The sequence below is a fragment of the Crassostrea angulata genome, chromosome 8, assembly GCF_025612915.1.
Source record: "Crassostrea angulata isolate pt1a10 chromosome 8, ASM2561291v2, whole genome shotgun sequence".
Lineage (NCBI taxonomy): Eukaryota > Metazoa > Mollusca > Bivalvia > Ostreida > Ostreidae > Magallana > Magallana angulata.
Genome location: NC_069118.1, coordinates 14162889 through 14189276, shown reverse-complemented (window position 1 = coordinate 14189276; position 26388 = coordinate 14162889). Strand labels below are relative to the sequence as shown.

Genomic DNA, 26388 nt, shown 5'->3' with positions numbered 1-26388 from the left:
TTTGGGGGGGGGGGGGGTCTAAATCTCCAAATTAAGACTGTTAGCGTTTTCAGTACTTTGATGAATTCAAACAGAGTTGTCTCACATGAACGGAACTCTTCAGTAAATAAATTCAAGATGGAGGCTGGAAGTAAGAAAGAAGGCCTGCCAAAATTACGCGATATTTTAAGAAGACAGAGAGATGATTCCTTATCAGAGGTAACATTTATCATTTTGCACTGTTAAGATCAACAGCATACTAGATTACAAACACGCCATTAATGTCGCTGACATGCTTTATCATTATTCTCTTTTGAGAAGTGGACAGGCATAGCCTACATCCAGTGGCTGTCCACTTCTCAAAAGAGAATAGCTTTATCATTTCTGTGTATTTGACAGTAATAAGATCTTGGAGCATGGATATCGATGATATGCACCATATTTATAATTATCGGATAGATAATTTTGTATGCGCAAAATTCATCTCAATTACCATAGAAAATGTGAAAATTCACACAACTCAGTAAGGTACAGATAGCATAGGCGTCGGAACCGGGGGGGCTTAGCCCCCCCACTTTTTTTGCAAATTTATACCTAACCATTAGAAACATAGCATAATAGAGGGTTCAGCCCCCCCCCCCACTTTTTCTCGCAGAAAAGATTATTGTTTCTAAATTTACCTTGAAAGATTCAGAAGCATACTACCCCCCCCCCCCCCCCCCCTACGGATTAGGAATTTCATGATTTTGGAAAAAGAAAATTGTTGGGTAAGTAATTTTTTATTTACGGGAAGTATAGGTATACCCCCCCCCCCCCCTCCACGGATTAGGATTTCCATGATTTTGGGAATTACTTTTTTCTCAATATTTCAGAGGATTAGTCTAGCCCCCCCACTTTCAATTTGCTTCCGACGCCAGTGGATAGAATAAATTATGGGAGTCGACCCATGATATATGATTATTTTTGTAAAAACCATTCTCCTTTCAGTGATAATTTTCATTTGTTTCAGAGCATGACTGAATGTCCAGATATTGAGTTTTTATATGAGGATGCTGACACATATAATGCGGAATTAGCAGGTAACATTTTTTGATAATAATTCTCTTTTATATCATATTACGGTATAACGTTTGTTGACAATTGAGACTGCTAGGTTTTGGATCTACACCCATCTGGGGGGGGGGGGGGGTTCTCTTATAATTTTTACTAAAAATCTTTGAAGTTGCAATAATGCTTAAGCAGCCAGTCAATGAAGTATAAACTATGTTGCAACCAAGTGTACACTCTAAATAAATGGTCAGTCAATATGATCATCTTGTGAAAGACTTCTAACAGTTTAATAAGAGGCCTTATTGCAAGTGTCATATGTTAAACAGTTTAAAGCTGGTTAACAGGATGAGATCTAGCTTGAACATCTTGAATGTTAGTCTGAGTCATGCACCGTTGTTCCAAATGTGTAGTGCAAAATCATTTTATTTCCAGAACTATTCAGTTACACTGAGGACTCCGAGTTTGAGCTGTCAAAAAAGAAATTCGAAGATGGCTTTGTGAACAAAGATTGTGAGTCTAAATCAGATAAAATGGTTTTTTCTCTTTTTTTCTGAACCAAAATAAATTGAGAAAAAAAATAATGTAACTGTGATTAAGATTGATTTGATAAAACCATGTACTGTTTTAAAAACTAGCCTGTTTGCCCCTTTCCAACTTGGTGCTGATATGCAGATTGGAAAATTAATTTTCTTTTCATTGCTGTACAATATCTGAACAATTATAGAAATCCAAACAACTGGAACAACTTTTTTTAAAAGAAAAATTATGCTCATATTTTTTTAAAAATATTTTGATTTGACTCTTTTTCTTCTGTGAATCAGGAAAAGGCAAACAAACAATATTTAAAGGCAGTATAAAACATGTAACAAAATTTGAAATAAATTTTCAGATAGTTTTGATTTTAAAAATTTCAAATGTATTAGAATTATAGAAATCTAATGAAGAATTTGATTTCCATTATCTTCTGGTTTTTGCCACAGCAAAAATTAAATGAGAAATTAAAAACTTTGAAGGTGAAAACAAATGGACAAAGTCCTCGGAATCTGTGCAAAGGAAACACATCGTCTTTCTACAGAATGAACTGGAGGTTGTGGACAAAGAGCGACGCCTAAATGCCATGTGGTCTCTGTTATATCTTGTTCAAGGTAAGTATTACTAAAGTCTTATTTTATCACAGGGCTGTCAATAAAAGGAGTCATTTTTTTCCACTGTTCCAATAATTAGATCAAAAAATCATAATTGGAAAAGTAATCTTGGTAATATTCTACAAAAAAAACTTTAAAATATAGGTAATTCATATCTTTTCTTAAAATTTGATGAAAGTTCTTACTTATCACAAAAATTTACTTGTACATGTAGATTTAAGACCTTTAAGAATTTCATTCCGACTAATAGCTGGTTGAAGAAAATTGTAAATAAAAAAGTTCTTTTCAATGAGTAAGAAGTCATGCAGGTGTTTGATGGTTATATCTAAACTAGAATGAGTTTTGTGATTATGTTATGCGTTAGGTGTGTACGGGGAGTGTATTTCGGAGGAGGAACACCGCGACTGGACACACAGAAATGTCCACCTGTTGTACGAGCAAGGACTCTTCACATCATTCGTGGAGCTTCTATCCATGGAGACAGAGTAAACTCCCTTTGAAATTTTTGCATCATGTGTTGAAATATTATCTTGTTAAAGTCTTGGCTTTTTCTCCTAAAGAGGAAACTAAAAGGGATTCAGTTCTTTGTTTCATGCAAGGATTTTGAAATAGTTATGTGTACTAGCTGTGAGACAAGGCTTATACCTTTGTTATAAGAAACATCCAGCCTTCATCAGAACTTTTAAAATGATTTTCAAAGTTTGTCTTACAATGAACACTCTAATGAAATCTGGTTTCTTCACAACTGTAGATTTTTATTCATGTATGGTATTCACTTTTTTTGTAGAAATACAGCGGCAGCTTCTATAGCCATTAGGAAAATGGCCGTCTCTGTGATAGACAGTAGTGATTTAAGGTACGCAGGCAAAATGAAGACGGTAACAACAAGCAGCAGATCTTGACCTATTAATTTAATTACAAATAATGATGCGTATGCAGCATACACACACAAAAAATTTTTCTTTTCAAAATTAAAGCAGTGTTAAGCAAAACAAAATGACATATAGATACAATGTATATTATATATTATCTCGAACTAGATGGAACTGTTAAAAAGCCTGGAGATATCCCTGGGTATTCAAGATATCATTGGTAAAATACTTAAAATATAAGGGGTTTGGACTTACAATTTACTTCGACATATCCATTGTATTCGAGATATCAATGTTCGAGATATCGAGATATCAACTGTACATTTTGAAAACTAATTCTTTGACAAATAGTTTATGAATTATAAATATAGAAGCTATGTGGACCTTTACAGATTAATTCTGAGTGTGCTGTACATTATGGTTGAAGTGATGCGGAGTCCTCTAGACACAGAGTCAGACGAGCAGAGACACAACAGGTCCATGTTCATGGAGGATCTAGGTCAGTCCAGGATAACTTTTTTTTAAGGTTCATGTATTTGTATTCTTGCACACTTTTTGTGTGATTGAAAAAGAGTTACTTAATGCATTGTTTTGTTTTGAACATATTTTATTGACTAAACAAAAGGATCAGAAACAAGTTCTAACAACTTACAAGTTCCTCTCCTTAATGCATTAGTTGGTATGTTATTGAAGTAAATGTTTTGCCTTTTGAAAATTGAATGACACTTTCTCTTTGTATTCATGTTCAATGGGTGATGATGGTGATGATAGTAGATGATGATGATGATGATGATGATGATGATGATGATGATGACGACGACCTATGATTAATTTTTCAGTGACCCCATTAGTAGGAGATGAGATACTCCCTGTGATATTGTTCAGCATGATCACCAAGTTCTGCAGTGGAAGTGCTCCACATTTCCCCATGAAGAAAGTCCTGCTTCTGCTGTGGAAAGTTGTGCTGGTATGAAGTTTCAGTACATGTATTTTATATATCTATTGCAAGAAGCAAGATATTTTAAGAAAAAATTAACTGTGAGAAACATGTACATATTTTATGTTCCTTGTGACATATATGTATTGGTTTAGAATGCATTTGAGGATCACATTTTCATTAGTTTGAAATCCCTCTGAACACAACACTATTTTTTGCTGGTACCTTGCTACCTTATACACAGCATGTTCTATGTAATATCCAGCTGCTGTCTGAAGATGTGTCTTAACATAGCTGTACCTTTAATCTTTAATTATCTGGTGTCTCAAATTTTAGGATGGACTCATATATAAAGGAAACCTCTCAAAATTTATAAAAAATTTATTAAAATCTCATTATCATAATTCAAGAGTGTTAAAAAACATGGATGCAATAAGATAATTTATTATACTTCTATGTATATTTTCTATGTAAACTCAATCGAATTAATCTTCTATCTAACTGTGAAATAATTGCTGTGCTAACTGCCCATGGTGAATAGTTTTGAAACAAATAAGCATTCGATTTCCCTCGTTTTTAATCTCAGAACACATCAGCGTCAATTCATTATACGCATGTTCACTATAACCGTGTTTTACTGTATTCAGATGATAGCAAGTTTATTGTGCCCCTCAACAGCAACTATTTATCTCGGCTTTGGCTTGTGAAATAGTTGCTGTCTCGGGGGACAATTAACTTGCTAATGTTCTCATAACCAGTAAATAGGTGTAATGTAATATTTACTGATATAAACAATTTTGAAAGGAGTTGAAATTATGTGGTAGTAATGTTTTGCCATATCCTTTCCATGTAGATGTAAGTATATGTATGTAATGTTCCACCATATTTCATCTACCTGTTAAATTTAAGTTTGTGCCCCCATTTCTAGGTTTCTGTAGGGGGACTAAGAGAATTACAGAAAAAGAAGAATGAAGTTCGAGAGAAGTATGGCCTGCCTCCTCTCCCTGAGGACACATACGAAGTTTGTAAAAATATGCGAGCTTCGTCCCCGCCCACATCGGCAGCTGATCTGATTGAACAACAGATGCCACGCCGAGCATTCAGGGGAGGAAAGCGGGTTAGTTCTCTTGTTTAATGTCATTTTCTCTTCGCTCCTTTTTTTAGCCAATTTTTCAAAGTAGTACTTTTCTATATTAGAACTGTGTTTCAATCACATGTATTTCACTTCTCGACAATATTTTACGCATCAGTACTTTTTATTAATAACCATTTTTCAAAATATGTCTACACCTGATTTTCAATTTTTGTAAAATGTTAACAGGTAAAAAAAAAAAAAAAAAAAAGAAAGGCAATTAAAATCTTTAAAAATTCATGAAAATCACTACATTATTGATATGTATTGAAAATTACTCTCTAAATACAAAAAAAAAAAAAAATCTACAAAAATTGACAGGAGTAGATGTTTGTTTTTCACTGATCTCTTACTTCATCTGCACTAGTTGATAGATAAGGTAGACCTGTATACTTACAAGTACATGTATATAACCCTGTGGTAACAATAATATATTGAATTTTACACTCTGTCTAATCTGTTGATGTTTTAGCTTTTTTACATTCCATCATTCTGTTTCTTTCTCAAAAGAAGGTTAATTTTAAACTCTATAGCTATTGATGAGTAACCATGGTTTGCATGAAATGTGTCATGCTAGAAAATACCCTTGTACCATATTATGTTGTGTCATAAATTGTGTTAAAATGAAATGCAGTCCTTCTTTTTACCATATTGCATGTGTTTGTTGTATAATGTTAACACATGTATTCTTTTGTATTATGGTGAATTTTGTGAACTTCACAATAGGTGTAAAACTGTAAACTGTTGTAAAGTGTTTGCTCCTAGATTTCAAATATGTTAACTCTGGGACTTTTAAATGCAAACTAGTATGAACTTAAGAATTTTCAAATGATTCTGTCATTTTCTGTATCTTGCTTGAGTGAAAATTTATGGGTATAAGTTTATTACCGGTAAAATCATCTGGACAAAGAAACAGAACATGCTTAAAAACAAGGGACAAATTCTCTACTTGATAAACTATAACTAATTATAAAAATAGAATATAATAAGCAATAACTGATTTTCATATTTAGCTTCTCTGACACTTAAAATTGGCACAAATATTTACACTTCACGTACACATTCACAGTCTAGTTCTGACCAATTACTGGAAATAGATAACAGAAAAATATCTTTGGTACACAGTTAATATATACATGTATATATACATGTATATGTAATTGAACTCTCAAAATTATAATTGGAATTTTAAAAAACTGATAGCAAGAGATTCATAATGGATATACTGGTAATACCTATATTCTTAACTCTTCTTAAGATTTAAATCTTTTTTGATTCTTGGTTATTTTGTTATTTGGCTTAAAAAAAAAGAATAATTAATTTTTCAATGATTCAATTAAAGATGGATCCCTTCAGCTTTTTTGACCTGAAGGTAATTTTTTATGAAAAAAATGCATGAAATAAAAAAATGAAGTAAAATTTAAATAAAAATCTTGCAGAGCCTTGACTTCAGCTAGTCCTCTAGCTATTACTTGTACTGGGGATGCCCTGTGCAATGGTAAAAAGTCTAAAAATAATAGCATGGCCAAAAACAACCATTAGTACCATATGTAGTTGGTGGGAATGGTTGCTGGTGATAACAGCTATATTATTTCATTGCTTTCCATTCACAATTTCATATTTTGGTAATTTCTTTACAGAAGACTATAAACTTATTTTTATGCCAAATGAATGTATTTAAATTTTTGTTTTTCAAAAGTTACACATAGTTAACAATACAAAAAAATATGCATATTTAAAACTTAGAATTTAACATACTGGTTCATATTTCCCTCCTAACTTTTAAAGATTTGTTTTTCAAACCAAATAAAAAAAATATTATTCTCTAATAGTATTTTTCTGTGCAACAGATATTGATAAGAAGCATTAGTCCTCAATGACATATAAGTAAACACTACTTATTGAACAATTCTCTGTACTGAAGCATTACTTTGAATTATCTATAAACTATAAATTAAACCAGGAATGGATTTAAAATGATATGTTTTAGGGTGCTGATACCCAAGAAGTTAATAAAATATAGATAATGGAACTAGTTTTGCATGGGACTGTATTGTAATATCATATGCATGATAGATGGGTGTAGAGTCCAGTATTAAGACATTGTTTTCTGTTATTTGTAATTTCATTGATATATATCTATGACTGCCATCAGAGTCATTATTATATTTTATTATGAATTAAAATTTTATTATTTATAATTATTCTAATTGCTTAGATTAATTTCTTTCTAATTTTTATAATGCTTGCCAAAAATCATAGTTTTAGCAATATCATTATTAATCTGAAAAACCAAATATCAGTATATGATATAATAGTGGATAGTGCTTGGAAACTAAAAACAAAATGTGTTTATCTTTCAAAAGACTTTAAAATCATATTTGACAACGCCATATCAATATGGAAATCCAGGGAAAAAATACAAGACTTAAAATAAGGGGCTGCAGAATGATATTCTTTGTCATATTTTATGTCAAATGAAGATAGAAAAGAACAAAAACTGCTGTCTATAGGTATAAGATCCTGAGATGGTATCCAAGCACTGCCTACACCTGTAATGCTTTAGAGGTGATGGGACTGATTGTTATGATATATGTGACAGATGTACTAATATACTTTGCATCCTTGCTAACGTATGCTTGCTTTCTAACTCTCTTTGTGCCTGCCTATCTACTTATCTCTCTATCGGCCTCCGCGTCGCCTTACAAAAGACTTTGGTTAAACAGAGTAGCCTGGACAACGACCCGTTCGAGAACAGCAACGGGGAGGACAACATCTTCAACGACGTGGACGGGAATGCCAGACAGAGCAGTGACGAGGACACACCTCCCACCCCACCTCGCCCTGCCACCCCCACAGTCGTACACCAGAAAACTCTACCCTGGAAGCCCAAAGTCAGGTACAGAGGCGGTTTATCAGTCAAACTTTTTTCATTACTAGTATTTGAATATTGTAGAATCATTTAGGTTCCTTGGGGCGAGTGTTTGTGGATTATCATATCTTCAAGGATTCTTCGGGATGCAATATCATGCGTTTATATGTGTATTGAATAAAAACTGATAATTAGTCAAGGATGTTAATTTTGTGGGTGATTTACAAAAATCAATGAAAATTGAGTCACCAAGAATTCTTGTAATTCCACTGTAGTATCAAAAATATAGGCTGTAATAAATATAGTATTTAAATGCACAAAAATTAAATTTTTTTTCACAGGCAAAAAGATTTAGAACAATTTCTTGATACCACGAGAATGAAGTTTGTTGGCTTTCAAGTCAAGAATGACCTTGCTTCTTTAGCTGGATTACCTCATCCTATACATGAAGGGGTCAAAGTCTTAAAAGAGGTAAAAACCATTTGGTAAAGTTGAATTTAAATCTTGTCATGAAATGGTACTTCTATTAACGGGTTAACTGAATTAATGGTAGTATTGTTGTCAGATTTTCTTAAACATTGATCTTAAAGTTGATAACATTAAGCATCTCATTAATTTGTTAGGAAGTGCACAAACTCCTTTAAGTTTACTATAGATTATGATGAACCAAGCTTTCCTCTATGAGTGTTATTCATTTCCCTGAAATTAACCCTTCATTTTTTGATTTCAGCACCTTTACATATCTCTGACAGAAATCCAGATCAAAAGAGAGGAAGAAATTGCCAAAAATCCCTTTTCAAAGGTAATGCTTGCTAAATTTTAGAAACAAAGTTATATCCAACAAAGACTTTGTCTGTCACAGTATAAATTACATGTACATGTATACTTGTGTTTGATTAGTTGTTTCTATGATAATTGTGATTGATTGGTTGTCTCAGTTCTGAGTTGTGTTTGATTGGTTGCTTTTGTAATCCATGTATTTGATTGGTTTATTCTGTAATACTTGTGTTTGATTGGTTGACAGCCAGAGACAGACGTTGCCAACTCTCCTGTGGAGATCTTGTTCCAGGCCATTCTCCCTAATCTCCCCCAGTACATGATCGCCCTCCTCAAAATTCTACTGGCGGCTGCCCCCACATCTAAAACCAAGACAGACTCCATCAACATCCTGTCTGATGTCCTCCCGGAAGTCATGCCGTAAGTCTCCACTGTAAATTAACATACAAAGTGTATTGCCACATCACTCTGAATTTGCCTCTTGTTAAAAGTATTTATTATTAAGGGTTTTGTTTAATGATTATTTAAATGATAATATATTCAAGTTAGTTTCTTGCTAGCAAAAAAAGAAAGGATTAATACACACTGTAAATTCACAAAAATTAAGGCCGTTGTCACACAATTACATGTTGTATAATGATTTAAATGTATATCAAAGGTATTGTGTCTGAATACATTTGTAAAACTCTTATCAAGTGTTAATTTGATTATGTATTTTATGTTATAGATCTTAAGATTATTGTAACATTTCAGATTAACAGTTCTGCAGTCAATGAAACTAGGCATTGATGTCAACCGGCACAAAGAAATCATTGTCAAGGCCATCTCAGGCCTGCTTTTGTTGCTGCTCAAACACTTCAAACTAAATCATGTGTACCAGGTGAGGATCACAAGGGGAAGTACTGAAGGGCACCTGCTGCTAACAAACGTCTAAAATATAAAAAAAAATGCATCTTTTGACATAGAATTATGTGTGTAATTTATTCATTGACAAGTGCAATAAAATTTTCTATTTCAACTTCCAAAAAAATTAAGCCTTTTACATATCGTATGACACAGCGTCCCTCCATTTATTAGGAGTTAATACATATTTTACAACAATTTCCCTAAACAAATAAAGATTGTTTTTTGTATTTTGACAGTTTGAGTTTATGAGCCAACACCTAGTGTTTGCCAACTGTATACCCCTGGTGCTCAAGTTCTTCAACCAGAACATACTGTCCTATGTCACAGCCAAAAACAGGTTAGATCCAAAGAGGTTTGCTAAATGTAAAGATTATCTAAAAGGAAAATTGATTTATGTGAATGTTTTATTTCCTGATAAAACTATCTACCAAAGTTATAAAAGAAACATCAAGGAAACTACAATAAAGCTACATGTATATGATTGATGTGTATTTTAAAGTAGTGTAAAATTTGTGTACTAATATGTTCTACTGTTATATTATTAAAACTGTTTGCTGTGATATTTATTTTAATGCATGAATTTTGTTGTTATTTTATTGTAAGTGTTACATGTATTTATTTCAGTATTCCATGCCTGGATTATCCAGGCTCTGTAATTGGCGAGCAGCCAGAACTAACAGCAGAGACTTTGGTAAGTATGCGGAGTATTTGGAAAGATACAGCTTTATGATATCATTCATGTACATATATTCCCTATTCTGATCTAATGACAGAGGGGTTATATAGAAATCAGAATGATAAACATAAACATCATATTTTCTTTACTTATGATTGAGACTGGTTTATCAGATAGTATGAAAATTAAACAAGTAAGTCTACGAACAGTTTATTAAAATGTTTATTAAAAATTCATATTTAAAGGGTACCTGCAGTCCCGGTCAATTTTTGATATAATGGAGATCTATGTGTAAAAACATCATCCTGAAAATTTTACAGCGATCGCATAAGTAGTTTTCGAGATATTTGGGGAAAACCCGATTTCACACCTGAACGAGTTTTGAATCAAGCCGATTTGGCGCGAGATGAGCTGTGACGTCACGGGGTCAACGCCACTGTATGAGAAACAGGAACATCGTAGGAAAACTGTTCGTTTTCTTGCATTCTTTTATCGATATCTGAACATTTTTTTCTGTTGTTTTATTTCCTTATCAACCCTGGATGACTAAATATACTGTTGTTTGAGTTTAAACCCGTATTTTATCGAACAAAAATGCAGAATTCGGAAAATTGTTTGCTCCATGAATTTAGTCAAATGTGTAACACATTTTCCATATAAATGCACACCATATGTAACAAAATGACAATTAATATTAATTAAATCAATATTGTTATAAGAAATAAATTTTGTTAATATTGTCATTCTTTAGAATGGTTTTTCCGTGACATTATTAACTGATTAATAATATTGATAATACATATTTCGTAAAAGGTAACGCGGGGTCTATTCCTCGTATAAGGCATAAAATTACAAATGATGTCGGCCGATTATTCAATAATATTGATATCGGACCAATAACAATCAAAATAGTATGCATTCTTTAACAAACAAACACGGGATTATCAACGGATCAAGGCGAAAGTCCAAGATGGCTGCATGTCTGTCTCGTATTCTTTCAGTAAAAATACGATAATGGAATTTCATTTTACATTTATTTACATCCTTTGTCAAATTGTTCAAGTTTATTCAGATTTCATAATGAATCGTTGTCAGTTTAACAATTTAAAGCTATATGGAGTTAAAGCGTTAACTAAACTGCTGACCATAGCGCTCGAACTGAGAAAGTTGCACTTAAATAAGAAATTATAAAGACCAACGTAATTACTTCCGAAATAATTACTTGATCACATAAAAAATGTTTAAATTGCTGAATTGTAAATTTGGTCTTTATTTAAGTGATTGGAAAAGTAACAATAAAGGCATTTACTTCGAACATTAGTTTAACTATTTGATAGTCTTATGCATGATTCTTTAATCACTGATTGACGGACTATACACATGTATTAGGCCTAGCTTACGAATGATTGATTTTACAGAGTCTAATGTATTTCTCTGTTTTTTTTTTTAACCCAATTGAGTAGCTAATTATACACAAATCTATTTACCAGTCTAGAGGTGTGAAACCCTCTCTTTGTTCACAAGACTCGTGTACCATGTGTATACATACCCCAGATACACGTGGGTCTGGAGCAGTGGCTTCGTTAGTTTACCTGTATACCTGTGTCATTGTCTCAGATCACTCGTGTGCGAAAGGATATTATGTAATCAAAAAATGAATAATGAAAATAAATATGCCCATGTAAGCGTTTTAAGTTATTGTATTCATCGGTAAAAAGGCGACGAGAATAGCAAATTTTAAAATTCTTTAAAAAGAAATCTGACTGTAATAAAATAATTACGGATATAAATTTCTAAATCTACAATACTTAAAATAACTAGATACGTCAAAACATCTGACCTATGTCAATCATTTTGGCTGAAAATTCGAATTTAATTTGTATAGCTTTGTAAGGGAATTTCCCTCCTGTTGACCTCGTGACGTCACTTCCGCTGAAGCCTCGTTATCACCTAATTCTGTTTTCTCTTGATTAGATTTCCCAAAGCAGATAAAAATAGCCACTTTGAAGCGGCGTAACTCCGTTATTTTCGCATCGATTTCGATGCGGTTTTTTGCATTGAATTTTGGTAAATAAACTCTTTGACATATGTTTCACATCGGCTGGGCTGCAGGTACCCTTTAATAGTTAATAGTTATAAAGTAAAAATTTGCAATATCAATCACATAATGAAGTAATTTGTAATACACATGCATGTCCAACAGTAACATTTGTACTGCAACGTAAACTAGCTTTTGATTGTTTTGATACCTGTTAAGATGCCATATTATCTGTGCATCTTGAAAAGGATTAGATTTTACTGGTGTGTGAATCTTTCCAGGAGAGCGGTGACAACCAGCCTTACTGCTGGAGGAATCTCTTCTCTTGTATCAATCTCCTCAGAATACTCAACAAACTCACCAAGTGGAAACACTCCAGAACCATGGTAACAATATCTGATATTTGTTTGTATTCATAATGAAATTGGCGATTCTTACATAACATTTGATATGACGTATAATATTTCCAATTGCATTTTGTATTGTCCTACTTCTTAATCGAGCACACGTCACAATAAATGTCTCTACCATGCATTACATTTTCAAGAATATCAGGAAATTCATTCAAGTGTTGTCCATTATATCACTGTCTCCCTCTCCGGTACAGATGCTGGTGGTGTTTAAATCAGCCCCGATATTGAAGCGTGCCCTGAAGGTGAAGCAGGCCATGATGCAGCTGTATGTGCTGAAGCTGCTCAAGATGCAGACCAAGTACCTGGGGCGACAGTGGAGGAAGAGCAACATGAAGACGATGTCCGCCATCTACCAGAAGGTGCGCCACCGGCTCAATGACGACTGGGCCTACGGAAATGGTATGTACTCAGGATTTCTTCTTTCCATTACTTTTTGTCATGGTTGTTTATCATGTTACTAATTTATTTTAGCTTAAATGATGACCGTTATTAGTGTTATTATGTGTTGTGTAAGTTTTAAAATAATCATGTAGTCAAACGTTGTTATATCAGGCGCCCATATACAAAGGATGGTATGGTAAGTTAATGTAAATGTAAATAGGTCTCTATCAGAATCACTTTTTAAAACCAGCAGTGAAACTGGTATAAATGAAGTAATTATTATATACTTACAACCTTGGTTCATCTTATGAATTATATTTTCAGACATGGATGCCAGACCATGGGATTTCCAGGCGGAAGAGTGTGCATTACGAGCTTGCGTGGACAGATTTAATCAGCGTCGCTACAATCCTCACAGTGCGGACCCAGACTTTAAACCCGTCGACACCTGTCTACACAGCGTGCTGGGGGAAGACATTGACCTGACGGAGGAATTCAAACAGAACTATGAGCGCTGGCTAGAAATGGAGGTGTATTCAAATTACATAGACTGGGATCAAGTGATTAATTGTTAAACAATTGGAAGACATGTTTTTATACGCAGACTAGGACTTATTTATTGAATTATTGTACGGAAAAGAATAAATCATGTGATAATGGACCTAATTTTTTATGCATCTCAACTTCTATAGAATAGTCTAAAATTCATTTGACACAAGTGTACATACATTTATTTAATTGCACAAGGGCATCATGTTTTTCTTTTTGTTTTTTATAAAGAAAGATTTTTTCTTTATTCATTTTCATATATATATACATTGTGGTCTTACTCAACCTCTGAGGATCATAGTTTGAATAATCTTGAATCTAAACTTCTTATGAATGTTTACACATAAGTTTCAGCTTTTCTGGCCAAATGGTTTTTGCACAAGTAGATTTTTAGCTCACCTGATCTGAAAGCTCAAGTGAGCTTTTCTGGTCAAAATTTAGTCCGTTGTCTGGCGTTGGTGTTGGCGTTGGCGGCATTGTCATTGTAAACTTCACATTTTCTTCTTCTTCTCCAGAACCACTGGGCAGATTTCAACCAAATCTTGCACAAAGCATCACTAGGTGAAGGGGATTCAATTTTATTCAAATGAAGGGCCACGCCCTCTTTAAAGGGGAGAAAATTGAGAATTATTGAAAATTGTTGGTATTTTTCAAAAATCTTCTTCTCAAAAACTATTTGGCCAGAAAAGATTTAACTTGTGTGGAGGCATCCTCAGGTAGTGTAGATTCAAGTTTGTTCAAATCATGGTCCCAGTGGGTAGGGTGGGGCCACAATAGGGGGTTCAAGTTTTACATAGGAATATATAGAGAAATTTTTAAAAATCTTCTTCTCAAAAATTATATGGCCAGAAAAGCTCAAATTAAAATGGAAGCATCCACAGGTTGTGTAGATTCAAGTTTGTTCAAATCATGGTCCCCGGGGGTCGGGTGGGGCCACAACAGGGGGATCAAGTTTTACATAGGAATATATATAGAAAATCTTTAAAATCTTCTTCTCAAAAACTATTTGGCCAGATAAGCTCAAATTAGAATGAAAGCATCCTGAGGTAGTGTAGATTCAAGTTTGTTCAAATCATAGTCCCTGGGGGTAGGATGGGGCCACAATGGGGGAAGGGATTTTTACATAGGAATATATAGAGAATATCTTTAAAAATCTTCTTCTCAAAAACTATTAGGCCAGAAAAGCTCAAATTTGACTGGAAGCATCCTCAGATAGTGTAGATTCAAGTTTGTTCAAATCATGGTCCCCGAGGGTAGGGTGGGGCCACAATTGGGGTATGAATTTTTATACAGAAATATATAGAGAAAATCTTAAAAAAAAAAAAAATTTATTAAACTATTAGGCCAGGAAAGCTCAAATTGGCGTGTAAGCATCCTTAGATAGTGTAGATTCAAGTTTGTTCAAATCATGGTCCCTGGGGTCAGGGCGGGGCCACAATGGGGGATAATTTTTATATTTAGAGAAAATCTTTAAAAATCTTCTTCTGAAAACTATTAGGCCAGGAAAGCCCAAATTTGCGTGGAAGCATCCCCAGATCGTATAGATTCAAGTTTGTTTAAATCATAGTCCCGAGGTACAGTGAGGCCACAATTGGGGATGAATTTATACATAGGAATATATAGAGAAAATGTTTAGAAATCTTCTGTTTAAAAACTATTTTGCCAGAAAAGCTTGGCGCGTAAGCATCCTTAGATAGTGTAGATTCAAGTTTGTTCAAATCATGGTCCCTAGGGGTAGGGCGGGGCCACAATGGGGGATAAATTTTTATATAGAGAGAAAATCTTTAAAAATCTTCTGAAAACTATTAGGCCAGGAAAGCCCAAATTTGAGTGGAAGCATCCCCAGATCGTATAGATTCAAGTTTGTTTAAATCATAGTCCCGGGGTACGGTGAGGCCAATGGGGGATGAATTTTTACATAGGAATATATAGAGAAAATCTTTAAAAATCTTCTTTTTAAAAACTATTTGGCCAGAAAAGCTTAAACTTGTGTAGAGGCATCCTCGGGTAGTGTAAATTCAAGTTTGCAAAATCATACTCGCTGGGGGTAGGGCGGGGCCGCAATAGCGGGTTGAATTTTTACATAGGAACATATAGAGAAAATCTTTAAAAGTATTCTTGGAAAGTTTTCAGTCCAAAACTCAGTACTTTGTGTGAAAGCTCAGGTTATGCAGATTTAAGTTTAATGAAACCATGATTCCCTAAAGAAAAGTGGGCCACAAAATGGGGGGGGGGGATATATAGGATTAGAGAAAAATCTTCTTAGAGGTACAACAACAAAAGGGGCTTGGTATTTACCAAAAAAAAAAGATGTGGATAAAAATTGGCAGATTTTCAATTTTTTTAGCAAGATCTACTGTACTTAGTTGTAAAGATATTTTGATTTTGATACTGTAATGCTAATTTGATCAGAGGTAAGGCTCAGGTGAGCGATGTGGCCCCTAGGCCTCTTGTTTTTAAATGCCATCAAATGTTCAATGACTTGGAATTATTAACCCTTTGAAGTTAGGAGTGGCTCTTCATTTTATCAAACTTGAATCCCCTTAAGGATGCTTTATATCAAGTGATGTTAAAATTGACCCAGCTGTTCTTGAGATGAAGAGTTTACAGACAGCGTCAAAAAGTGATCAGAAAAGCTCACCTCAGCTTTCAGCGCCCAGACATACACGAGCTAAGACGAGGTCTATGGTGGAAGATGTACAGGAAACGTGCCGTTCACTGTGCACGTGACCACACAGTAAACTTGTAAAGTAAAATAGACAGATGATGGGCTGCATTCAATATCTTAACTGCTAGTGCATAAATGTGCATAAATTGGAGATCAAAACTTAGACTTGAGGCTGATTGTTGACGGTGAGGCCTGAATGAAATAATGCTTGTTATTGCCAAGCTAGCGTATCCGTAAAGATCATAGCGGCTACGTGGAGCTAGATAGCTGCTATAATCTAGAATGCAACCCTGCATTGCACTTAATAACACGTGTACATTAAAAAAAAATAGATTGTGAATATATAAGAGATATGCATATTCAAGTATAGTTACATGCATCTGTTTTTATCATTATGCCCCCCCCCCCCCATCCCGCTATGGATTGGCGACTAATGATATATAACGACAACAAATCTCAGCTTCAGGTGAGCTAAAACAGAATAATAGCAATCCCCCAGACTAAATCTGAAAGCGTATTTTTAGTTTTACATCGACCGTAAATTTCCAATGACTGTTTTAAATTTTCAAAACGTTAAAACTATCACCGCCCCTGAATAAATTCCCGTGATTAATATTTAAAACGTTGTCTACAGATTCACTGAAAAACAAGAAAATTTACTTTAGGGTTGTAAGAGGAGTTTGCGTCAAAGAAAGAGGTAGATTTAGAAAAACGTGAGTTTATTTTTAGTTCACACTACAGTTCTTAAAGAACATATGCGAGAAAAAGGCCTGTAAATCGTCGACAGCCGGAGGGTTGAAGGCTGTTAAAAATAAAAACCGCGCATACCAAACAATATTTCCAAAATTCATTCTGCATGATGTACATGTATAGCGTATCGAGACGCTATATCACAGATGATCTAATTCTTTTAATCATTGCAATAAGTTACATAATACCACAGGTACTTGTTCATAGGACCGCGCACCAACCAACATACACACACCCCCAAACACCTTTTTAGCTCACCTGAGCTAAAAGCTCAAGTGAGCTTTTCTGATCACTTTTTGTCCGGCGTCCGTCTGTCTGTCCGTCTAAACTTTTTACATTTTCGACCTCTTCCCCCGAATCACTTGGCCAATTTCAACCAAACTTGGCACAAAGCATCACTGGGTAAAGGGGATTCAAGTTTGTTAAAATAAAGGGACACGCTTTATTTCAAGGGGAAATAATCTTCTTCTCAAAAACCTTTTGGCCAGAAAAGCTGAAACTTGTGTGGAAGCATCCTCAGATAGTGTAGATTCAAGTTTGTTCAAATCATGGTGGTCCCCGGGGGTAAGGTGGGGCCACAATGGGGGGTCAAAGTTTAACATAGAAGTATATAGAGTCAATCTTTAAAAATCTTCTTCTCAAAAACCATTTGGCCAGAAAAGCTGAAACTTGTGTGGAAGCATACTCAGATAGTGTAGATTTAAGTTTTTTCAAATCATGGTCCCTGGGGGTAAGGTGGGGCCACAATGGGGGTCAAACTTTTACATGGGAATATAAAGAAAAAATTTAATTTTAAATCTTCTACTTGGAACACGACTGGCCAGAAAAGCTGTAACTTGTGTGAAGTATCATCAGGTAGGGAAGATTCAAGTTTGGTCAAATTATGATCCCTGGTAGTAGGGTAGGGGCACAATGGGGACCGGTTAAATCTTTACAAAGGAATATATTGAGAAAAATCTTTTTCTTAAAGCTGCTTGGTCCGATTTTTTTGTAATTACAGTATCAATTTTTTTTTCATACAAATCATTTATCTTAGAAAGTTATGGGCTTTCTCCTATTTACACCAGCAGAATCATTCTCCTTTCAAAGTTAGAAATATTCAAAGTAAATAAAAATAATTTTTCTTTGGGGAAACGAAAAAACAAACCAAAATGCATCACGGGAATGTTTAGAAAAGGAAACGGCTTGGTTTCGTCCCCCGAATGATTGTGGTTATTCAACCCGCATGCTATTTATCGATTGTAAAGAAAGCAGACGTTAGAAATATTAGTGAACATTTCGACCTTTATTTAAGGCCATTTCAAATTCGTAATACAACTGTACCCGTCTCGTTGTCAGGGGTGAAATTTAACATGAGACGAAATAATGAGGTACCTTTTAATGTCGTTTGTTTTGTTAGCAAATTTTGTACGTATTTTTCTTCATTGAAATTGACGGGTAAAACTACTGCAATGTCTATTATTATACATATTCGAAGTATAGCCATCGTTTAAAAGCGTGCATAAAATTTGATATAAAATCGGACCAAGCAGCTTTAAAAAAAAAACATTTTCCTAGAAAAGGTGCAACATTAGTGAAAGCAACCTTAGATAGTGTAGATTCAAATTTGTCAAAATCATATTTTTCAGGAGTAGGATGGAGCCACATGGGTTGGGGGGGGGGGGTCCAATTTTACAAAAGAAAACATTTTAAATTCACCAAAATTCAAATGTTATAATGTATGGTTTAACTTATATGCAAGCATTTTGACATATTTTTGATTCATTAAAATTGTTTAGACTTTGGCCTCTGGACAATTCTTGGGCTGACACAAGTTTGATGTACAGGTTTATATCCCATTTGATTTAGATGTTCTTGAGAACTGTAATGCTCAAAATGTGAAATGACTATACTGTGACAAAAGGGGACAAAAAGGGACCAATGATAAACAAAATATCCTTGGAAAAAATTGAAAGTGTTGTCCATTATATCACTGTCTCCCTCTCCGGTACAGATGCTGGTGGTGTTTAAATCAGCCCCGATATTGAAGCGTGCCCTGAAGGTGAAGCAGCCCATGATGCAGCTGTATGTGCTGAAGCTGCTCAAGATGCCGACCAAGTACCTGGGGCGACAGTGGAGGAAGAGCAACATGAAGACAATGTCCGCCATCTACCAGAAGGTGCGCCACCGGCTCAATGACGACTGGGCCTACGGAAATGGTATGTACTCAGGATTTCTTCTTTCCATTACTTTTTGTCATTGTTGTTTATCATGTTACTAATTTATTTTAGCTTAAATGATGACCGTTATTAGTGTTATTATGTGTTGTGTAAGTTTTAAAATAATCATGTAGTCAAACGTTGTTATATCAGGCGCCCATATACAAAGGATGGTATGGTAAGTTAATGTAAATGTAAATAGGTCTCTATCAGAATCACTTCTTAAAACCAGCCGTGAAACTGGTATAAATGAAGTAATTATTATATACTTACAACCTTGGTTCATCTTATGAATTATATTTTCAGACATGGATGCCAGACCATGGGATTTCCAGGCGGAAGAGTGTGCATTACGAGCTTGCGTGGACAGATTTAATTAATCTCAGCGAGATTCGTCGAGACTGAAAAATTTTTGACGGACGTCTCTTCCGAATCTCAGACCAGTGCCACACAAAGTGATTCGGGAAAATTTGCCCCAACTTCGGCCGGTTGTTATGTTAGAAATACGCTGAATTAAATCATCTGCTCGCTTCAACTTTTTACTTTGAACACCCCTTTAACTCCCTATCAACATAAAATGTTAGATTCCTACCGTTAAAAGATTTATATCCCACAAAATATGAACTTGTTTATTTTTCAATTCATTTCCACACTCATTCACATCTCCAATGCTGAAGAGTTCCAGTCAAGGTCATAAATAGACTGTTTCAAAATATGTCGTATTCGTAGTTTTACATAGAAAACTATAATAGGGCAAACAGAAACTTTATAAATGCATTTAGATGTCAAGTTATTTGCCAAAAAAAATAAAATATGGAATTTATAATAAATGAAAAGGAAATATCCGGTATTTATAACTAAACCTTTTAATTCTATAATGTAATATTCATAAAATGATAAGGTTGAAAACTTTGAGTACGACATATTCTGAAACAGGCTATTTGTGACCTTGACTGGAACTCTTCAGCATTGGAGATGTGAATGAGTGTGGAAATGAATTGAAAAATAAACAAGTTCATATTTTGTGGGATATAAATCTTTTAACGGTAGGAATCTAACATTTTATGTTGATAGGGAGTTAAAGGGGTGTTCAAAGTAAAAAGTTGAAGCGAGCAGATGATTTAATTCAGCGTATTTCTAACATAACAACCGGCCGAAGTTGGGGCAAATTTTCCCGAATCACTTTGTGTGGCACTGGTCTGAGATTCGGAAGAGACGTCCGTCAAAAATTTTTCAGTCTCGACGAATCTCGCTGAGATTAAGATTTAATCAGCGTCGCTACAATCCTCACAGTGCGGACCCAGACTTTAAACCCGTCGACACCTGTCTACACAGCGTGCTGGGGGAAGACATTGACCTGACGGAGGAATTCAAACAGAACTATGAGCGCTGGCTAGAAATGGAGGTGTATTCAAATTACATAGACTGGGATCAAGTGATTAATTGTTAAACAATTGGAAGACATGTTTTTATACGCAGACTAGGACTTATTTATTGAATTATTGTACGGAAAAGAATAAATCATGTGATAATGGACCTAATTTTTTATGCATCTCAACTTCTATAGAATAGTCTAAAATTCATTTGACACAAGTGTACATACATTTATTTAATTGCACAAGTGCATCATGTTTTTCTTTTTGTTTTTTATAAAGAAAGATTTTTTCTTTATTCATTTTCATATATATATACATTGTGGTCTTACTCAACCTCTGAGGATCATAGTTTGAATAATCTTGAATCTAAACTTCTTATGAATGTTTACACATAAGTTTCAGCTTTTCTGGCCAAATGGTTTTTGCACAAGTAGATTTTTAGCTCACCTGATCTGAAAGCTCAAGTGAGCTTTTCTGATCAAAATTTAGTCCGTTGTCTGTCGTTGGCGTTGGTGTTGGCGTTGGCGGCATTGTCATTGTAAACTTCACATTTTCTTCTTCTTCTCCAGAACCACTGGGCAGATTTCAACCAAATCTTGCACAAAGCATCACTAGGTGAAGGGGATTCAATTTTATTCAAATGAAGGGCCACGCCCTCTTTAAAGGGGAGAAAATTGAGAATTATTGAAAATTGTTGGTATTTTTCAAAAATCTTCTTCTCAAAAACTATTTGGCCAAAAAGATTTAACTTGTGTGGAGGCATCCTCAGGTAGTGTAGATTCAAGTTTGTTCAAATCATGGTCCCTGTGGGTAGGGTGGGGCCACAATAGGGGGTTCAAGTTTTACATAGGAATATATTGAGAAATCTTTAAAAATCTTCTTCTCAAAAATTATTTGGCCAGAAAAGCTCAAATTAAAATGGAAGCATCCACAGGTTGTGTAGATTCAAGTTTGTTCAAATCATGGTCCCCGGGGGTCGGGTGGGGCCACAACAAGGGGGTCAAGTTTTACATAGGAATATATATAGAAAATCTTTAAAATCTTCTTCTCAAAAACTATTTGGCCAGATAAGCTCAAATTAGAATGAAAGCATCCTGAGGTAGTGTAGATTCAAGTTTGTTCAAATCATAGTCCCTGGGGGTAGGGTGGGGCCACAATGGGGGAAGGGATTTTTACATAGGAATATATAGAGAATATCTTTAAAAATCTTCTTCTCAAAAACTATTAGGCCAGAAAAGCTCAAATTTGACTGGAAGCATCCTCAGATAGTGTAGATTCAAGTTTGTTCAAATCATGGTCCCCGAGGGTAGGGTGGGGCCACAATTGGGGTATGAATTTTTATACAGAAATATATAGAGAAAATCTTTAAAAAAAAAAAAATTTAAACTATTAGGCCAGGAAAGCTCAAATTGGCGTGTTAGCATCCTTAGATAGTGTAGATTCAAGTTTGTTCAAATTATGGTCCCTGGGGGTAGGGCGGGGCCACAATGGGGGATAAATTTTTATATATAGAGAAAATCTTTAAAAATCTTCTTCTGAAAACTATTAGGCCAGGAAAGCCCAAATTTGCGTGGAAGCATCCCCAGATCGTATAGATTCAAGTTTGTTTAAATCATAGTCCCGGGGTACAGTGAGGCCACAATTGGGGATGAATTTTTACATAGGAATATATAGAGAAAATGTTTAGAAATCTTCTGTTTAAAAACTATTTTGCCAGAAAAGCTTGGCGCGTAAGCATCCTTAGATAGTGTAGATTCAAGTTTGTTCAAATCATGGTCCCTAGGGGTAGGGCGGGGCCACAATGGGGGATAAATTTTTATATAGAGAGAAAATCTTAAAAAATCTTCTTCTGAAAACTTTTAGGCCAGGAAAGCCCAAATTTGAGTGGAAGCATCCCCAGATCGTATAGATTCAAGTTTGTTTAAATCATAGTCTCGGGGTACGGTGAGGCCAATGGGGGATGAATTTTTACATAGGAATATATAGAGAAAATCTTTAAAAATCTTCTTTTTAAAAACTATTTGGCCAGAAAAGCTTAAACTTGTGTAGAGGCATCCTCGGGTAGTGTAAATTCAAGTTTGCAAAATCATACTCGCTGGGGGTAGGGCGGGGCCGCAATAGCGGGTTGAATTTTTACATAGGAACATATAGAGAAAATCTTTAAAAGTATTCTTGGAAAGTTTTCAGTCCAAAACTCAGTACTTTGTGTGAAAGCTCAGGTTATGCAGATTTAAGTTTAATGAAACCATGATTCCCTAAAGAAAAGTGGGCCACAAAATGGGGGGGGGGGATATATAGGATTAGAGAAAAATCTTCTTAGAGGTACAACAACAAAAGGGGCTTGGTATTTACCAAAAAAAAAAGATGTGGATAAAAATTGGCAGATTTTCAATTTTTTTAGCAAGATCTACTGTACTTAGTTGTAAAGATATTTTGATTTTGATACTGTAATGCTAATTTGATCAGAGTTAAGGCTCAGGTGAGCGATGTGGCCCCTAGGCCTCTTGTTTTTAAATGCCATCAAATGTTCAATGACTTGGAATTATTAACCCTTTGAAGTTAGGAGTGGCTCTTCATTTTATCAAACTTGAATCCCCTTAAGGATGCTTTATATCAAGTGATGTTAAAATTGACCAAGCTGTTCTTGAGTTGAAGAGTTTACAGACAGCGTCAAAAAGTGATCAGAAAAGCTCACCTCAGCTTTCAGCGCCCAGACATACACGAGCTAAGACGAGGTCTATGGTGGAAGATGTACAGGAAACGTGCCGTTCACTGTGCACGTGACCACACAGTAAACTTGTAAAGTAAAATAGACAGATGATGGGCTGCATTCAATATCTTAACTGCTAGTGCATAAATGTGCATAAATTGGAGATCAAAACTCAGACTTGAGGCTGATTGTTGACTTGACGGTGGGGCCTGAATGAAATAATGCTTGTTATTGCCAAGCTAGCGTATCCGTAAAGATCATAGCGGCTACGTGGAGCTAGATAGCTGCTATAATCTAGAATGCAACCCTGCATTGCACTTAATAACACGTGTACATTAAAAAAAAATAGATTGTGAATATATAAGAGATATGCATATTCAAGTATAGTTACATGCATCTGTTTTTATCATTATGCCCCCCCCCCCCATCCCGCTATGGATTGGCGACTAATGATATATAACGACAACAAATCTCAGCTTCAGGTGAGCTAAAACAGAATAATAGCAATCCCCCAGACTAAATCTGAAAGCGTATTTTTAGTTTTACATCGACCGTAAATTTCCAATGACTGTTTTAAATTTTCAAAACGTTAAAACTATCACCGCCCCTGAATAAATTCCCGTGATTAATATTTAAAACGTTGTCTACAGATTCACTGAAAAACAAGAAAATTTACTTTAGGGTTGTAAGAGGAGTTTGCGTCAAAGAAAGAGGTAGATTTAGAAAAACGTGAGTTTATTTTTAGTTCACACTACAGTTCTTAAAGAACATATGCGAGAAAAAGGCTAGTAAATCGTCGACAGCCGGAGGGTTGAAGGCTGTTAAAAATAAAAACCGCGCATACCAAACAATATTTCCAAAATTCATTCTGCATGATGTACATGTATAGCGTATCGATCACAGATGATCTAATTCTTTTAATCATTGCAATAAGTTACATAATACCACAGGTACTTGTTCATAGGACCGCGCACCAACCAACATACACACACCCCCAAACACCTTTTTAGCTCACCTGAGCTAAAAGCTCAAGTGAGCTTTTCTGATCACTTTTTGTCCGGCGTCCGTCTGTCTGTCCGTCTAAACTTTTTACATTTTCGACCTCTTCCCCCGAATCACTTGGCCAATTTCAACCAAACTTGGCACAAAGCATCACTGGGTAAAGGGGATTCAAGTTTGTTAAAATAAAGGGACACGCCCTATTTCAAGGGGAAATAATTAGGATTTATTGGTGATATTTTTCAAAAATCTTCTTCTCAAAAACCTTTTGGCCAGAAAAGCTGAAACTTGTGTGGAAGCATCCTCAGATAGTGTAGATTCAAGTTTGTTCAAATCATGGTGGTCCCCGGGGGTAAGGTGGGGCCACAATGGGGGGTCAAAGTTTAACATAGAAGTATATAGAGTCAATCTTTAAAAATCTTCTTCTCAAAAACCATTTGGCCAGAAAAGCTGAAACTTGTGTGGAAGCATACTCAGATAGTGTAGATTTAAGTTTTTTCAAATCATGGTCCCTGGGGGTAAGGTGGGGCCACAATGGGGGTCAAACTTTTACATGGGAATATAAAGAAAAATTTTAATTTTAAATCTTCTACTTGGAACACGACTGGCCAGAAAAGCTGTAACTTGTGTGAAGTATCATCAGGTAGGGAAGATTCAAGTTTGGTCAAATTATGATCCCTGGTAGTAGGGTAGGGGCACAATGGGGACCGGTTAAATCTTTACAAAGGAATATATTGAGAAAAATCTTTTTCTTATGGCTGCTTGGTCCGATTTTTTTGTAATTACAGTATCAATTTTTTTTTTCATACAAATCATTTATCTTAGAAAGTTATGGGCTTTCTCCTTTTTACACCAGCAGAATCAGTCTCCTTTCAAAGTTAGAAATATTCAAAGTAAATAAAAATAATTTTTCTTTGGGGAAACGAAAAAACAAACCAAAATGCATCACGGGAATGTTTAGAAAAGGAAACGGCTTGGTTTCGTCCCCCGAATGATTGTGGTTATTCAACCCGCATGCTATTTATCAATTGTAAAGAAAGCAGACTTTAGAAATATTAGTGAACATTTCGACCTTTATTTAAGGCCATTTCAAATTCGTAATACAACTGTACCCGTCTCGTTGTCAGGGGTGAAATTTAACATGAGACGAAATAATGAGGTACCTTTTAATGTCGTTTGTTTTGTTAGCAAATTTTGTACGTATTTTTCTTCATTGAAATTGACGCGTAAAACTACTGCAATGTCTATTATTATACATACACGAAGTATAGCCATCGTTTAAAAGCGTGCATAAAATTCGATATAAAATCGGACCAAGCAGCTTTAAGGTGGAAGGCTACATCGTCACAACATGTCTGACTTCCGTTCGAAACGCCATTGTGTTCCGGATTGATAACTGTACATTATGTCGTGGTACAAAATAGCTATACACCGATTAATTGAACTCTTCTAACTAAGGAGATGAGATAGGAATGAATCACCAAAACGCTTAGAAAATATGTCAATTTTCTCGCTGATACTAAAACAAGTCCCACGGGGAAAACAAGTCCCACGTAAGTCCCACGTAAGTCCCACGGCAAATGCGGCTATATATCGATATAATTATAATTTATCATGATTAAATGTGATAAAATCATATAAATTCACACAACAAAATATTTTTATAAGTTTTTATTACGGATTTATCGACGAAAAATCAAAGATGTTGGTAAAGATAGATAACTCGTACGTAGAATTCATACGGCAGCAGAAGAAATCTGTATACCCGCCGTTTATTGATGGATAATTTAATAAATTTTCTTTAACAAAATAAAATCTAATAGCAATTAAAAAAAAATGACTTTATATTCATTAAATAACTAAGTAAAAGTTGGGTAAGTAGACAACTCCTACGCAGAATGCATTCGCCCGCTGAGAAAAGAGCACACCTGCCGCTTATCTGATGGGCGATCTTAATGTT

General features: G+C 35.0%; 1 protein-coding gene across 3 annotated transcripts; it reads left to right on the top strand.

Annotated features, from left to right (window-relative positions):
* Nucleotides 1–70: 70 nt before the first annotated feature.
* LOC128159429 (striatin-interacting protein 1 homolog) lies at nt 71–13839 on the top strand. 3 transcript variants are annotated; one of them, XM_052822523.1, is made up of 20 exons: nt 71–198; nt 989–1058; nt 1462–1539; nt 2043–2174; nt 2539–2659; nt 2962–3030; nt 3439–3545; nt 3886–4013; nt 4912–5100; nt 6458–6487; nt 7842–8014; nt 8329–8458; nt 8718–8789; nt 9012–9184; nt 9518–9644; nt 9907–10007; nt 10295–10361; nt 12666–12770; nt 12992–13196; nt 13503–13839. In XM_052822523.1, the coding sequence occupies exons 1-20, from the start codon at nt 118–120 to the stop codon at nt 13751–13753; spliced, it is 2409 nt and encodes an 802-aa protein (XP_052678483.1). In that variant the 5' UTR covers nt 71–117; the 3' UTR covers nt 13754–13839. The 3 variants fall into 3 exon arrangements, with proteins under 3 accessions (XP_052678483.1, XP_052678486.1, XP_052678485.1); XM_052822526.1 differs by lacking the exon at nt 6458–6487; XM_052822525.1 differs by lacking the exon at nt 6458–6487 and having other exon boundaries at nt 7827–8014.
* The last annotated feature ends 12549 nt before the right edge of the window (nt 13840–26388 follow it).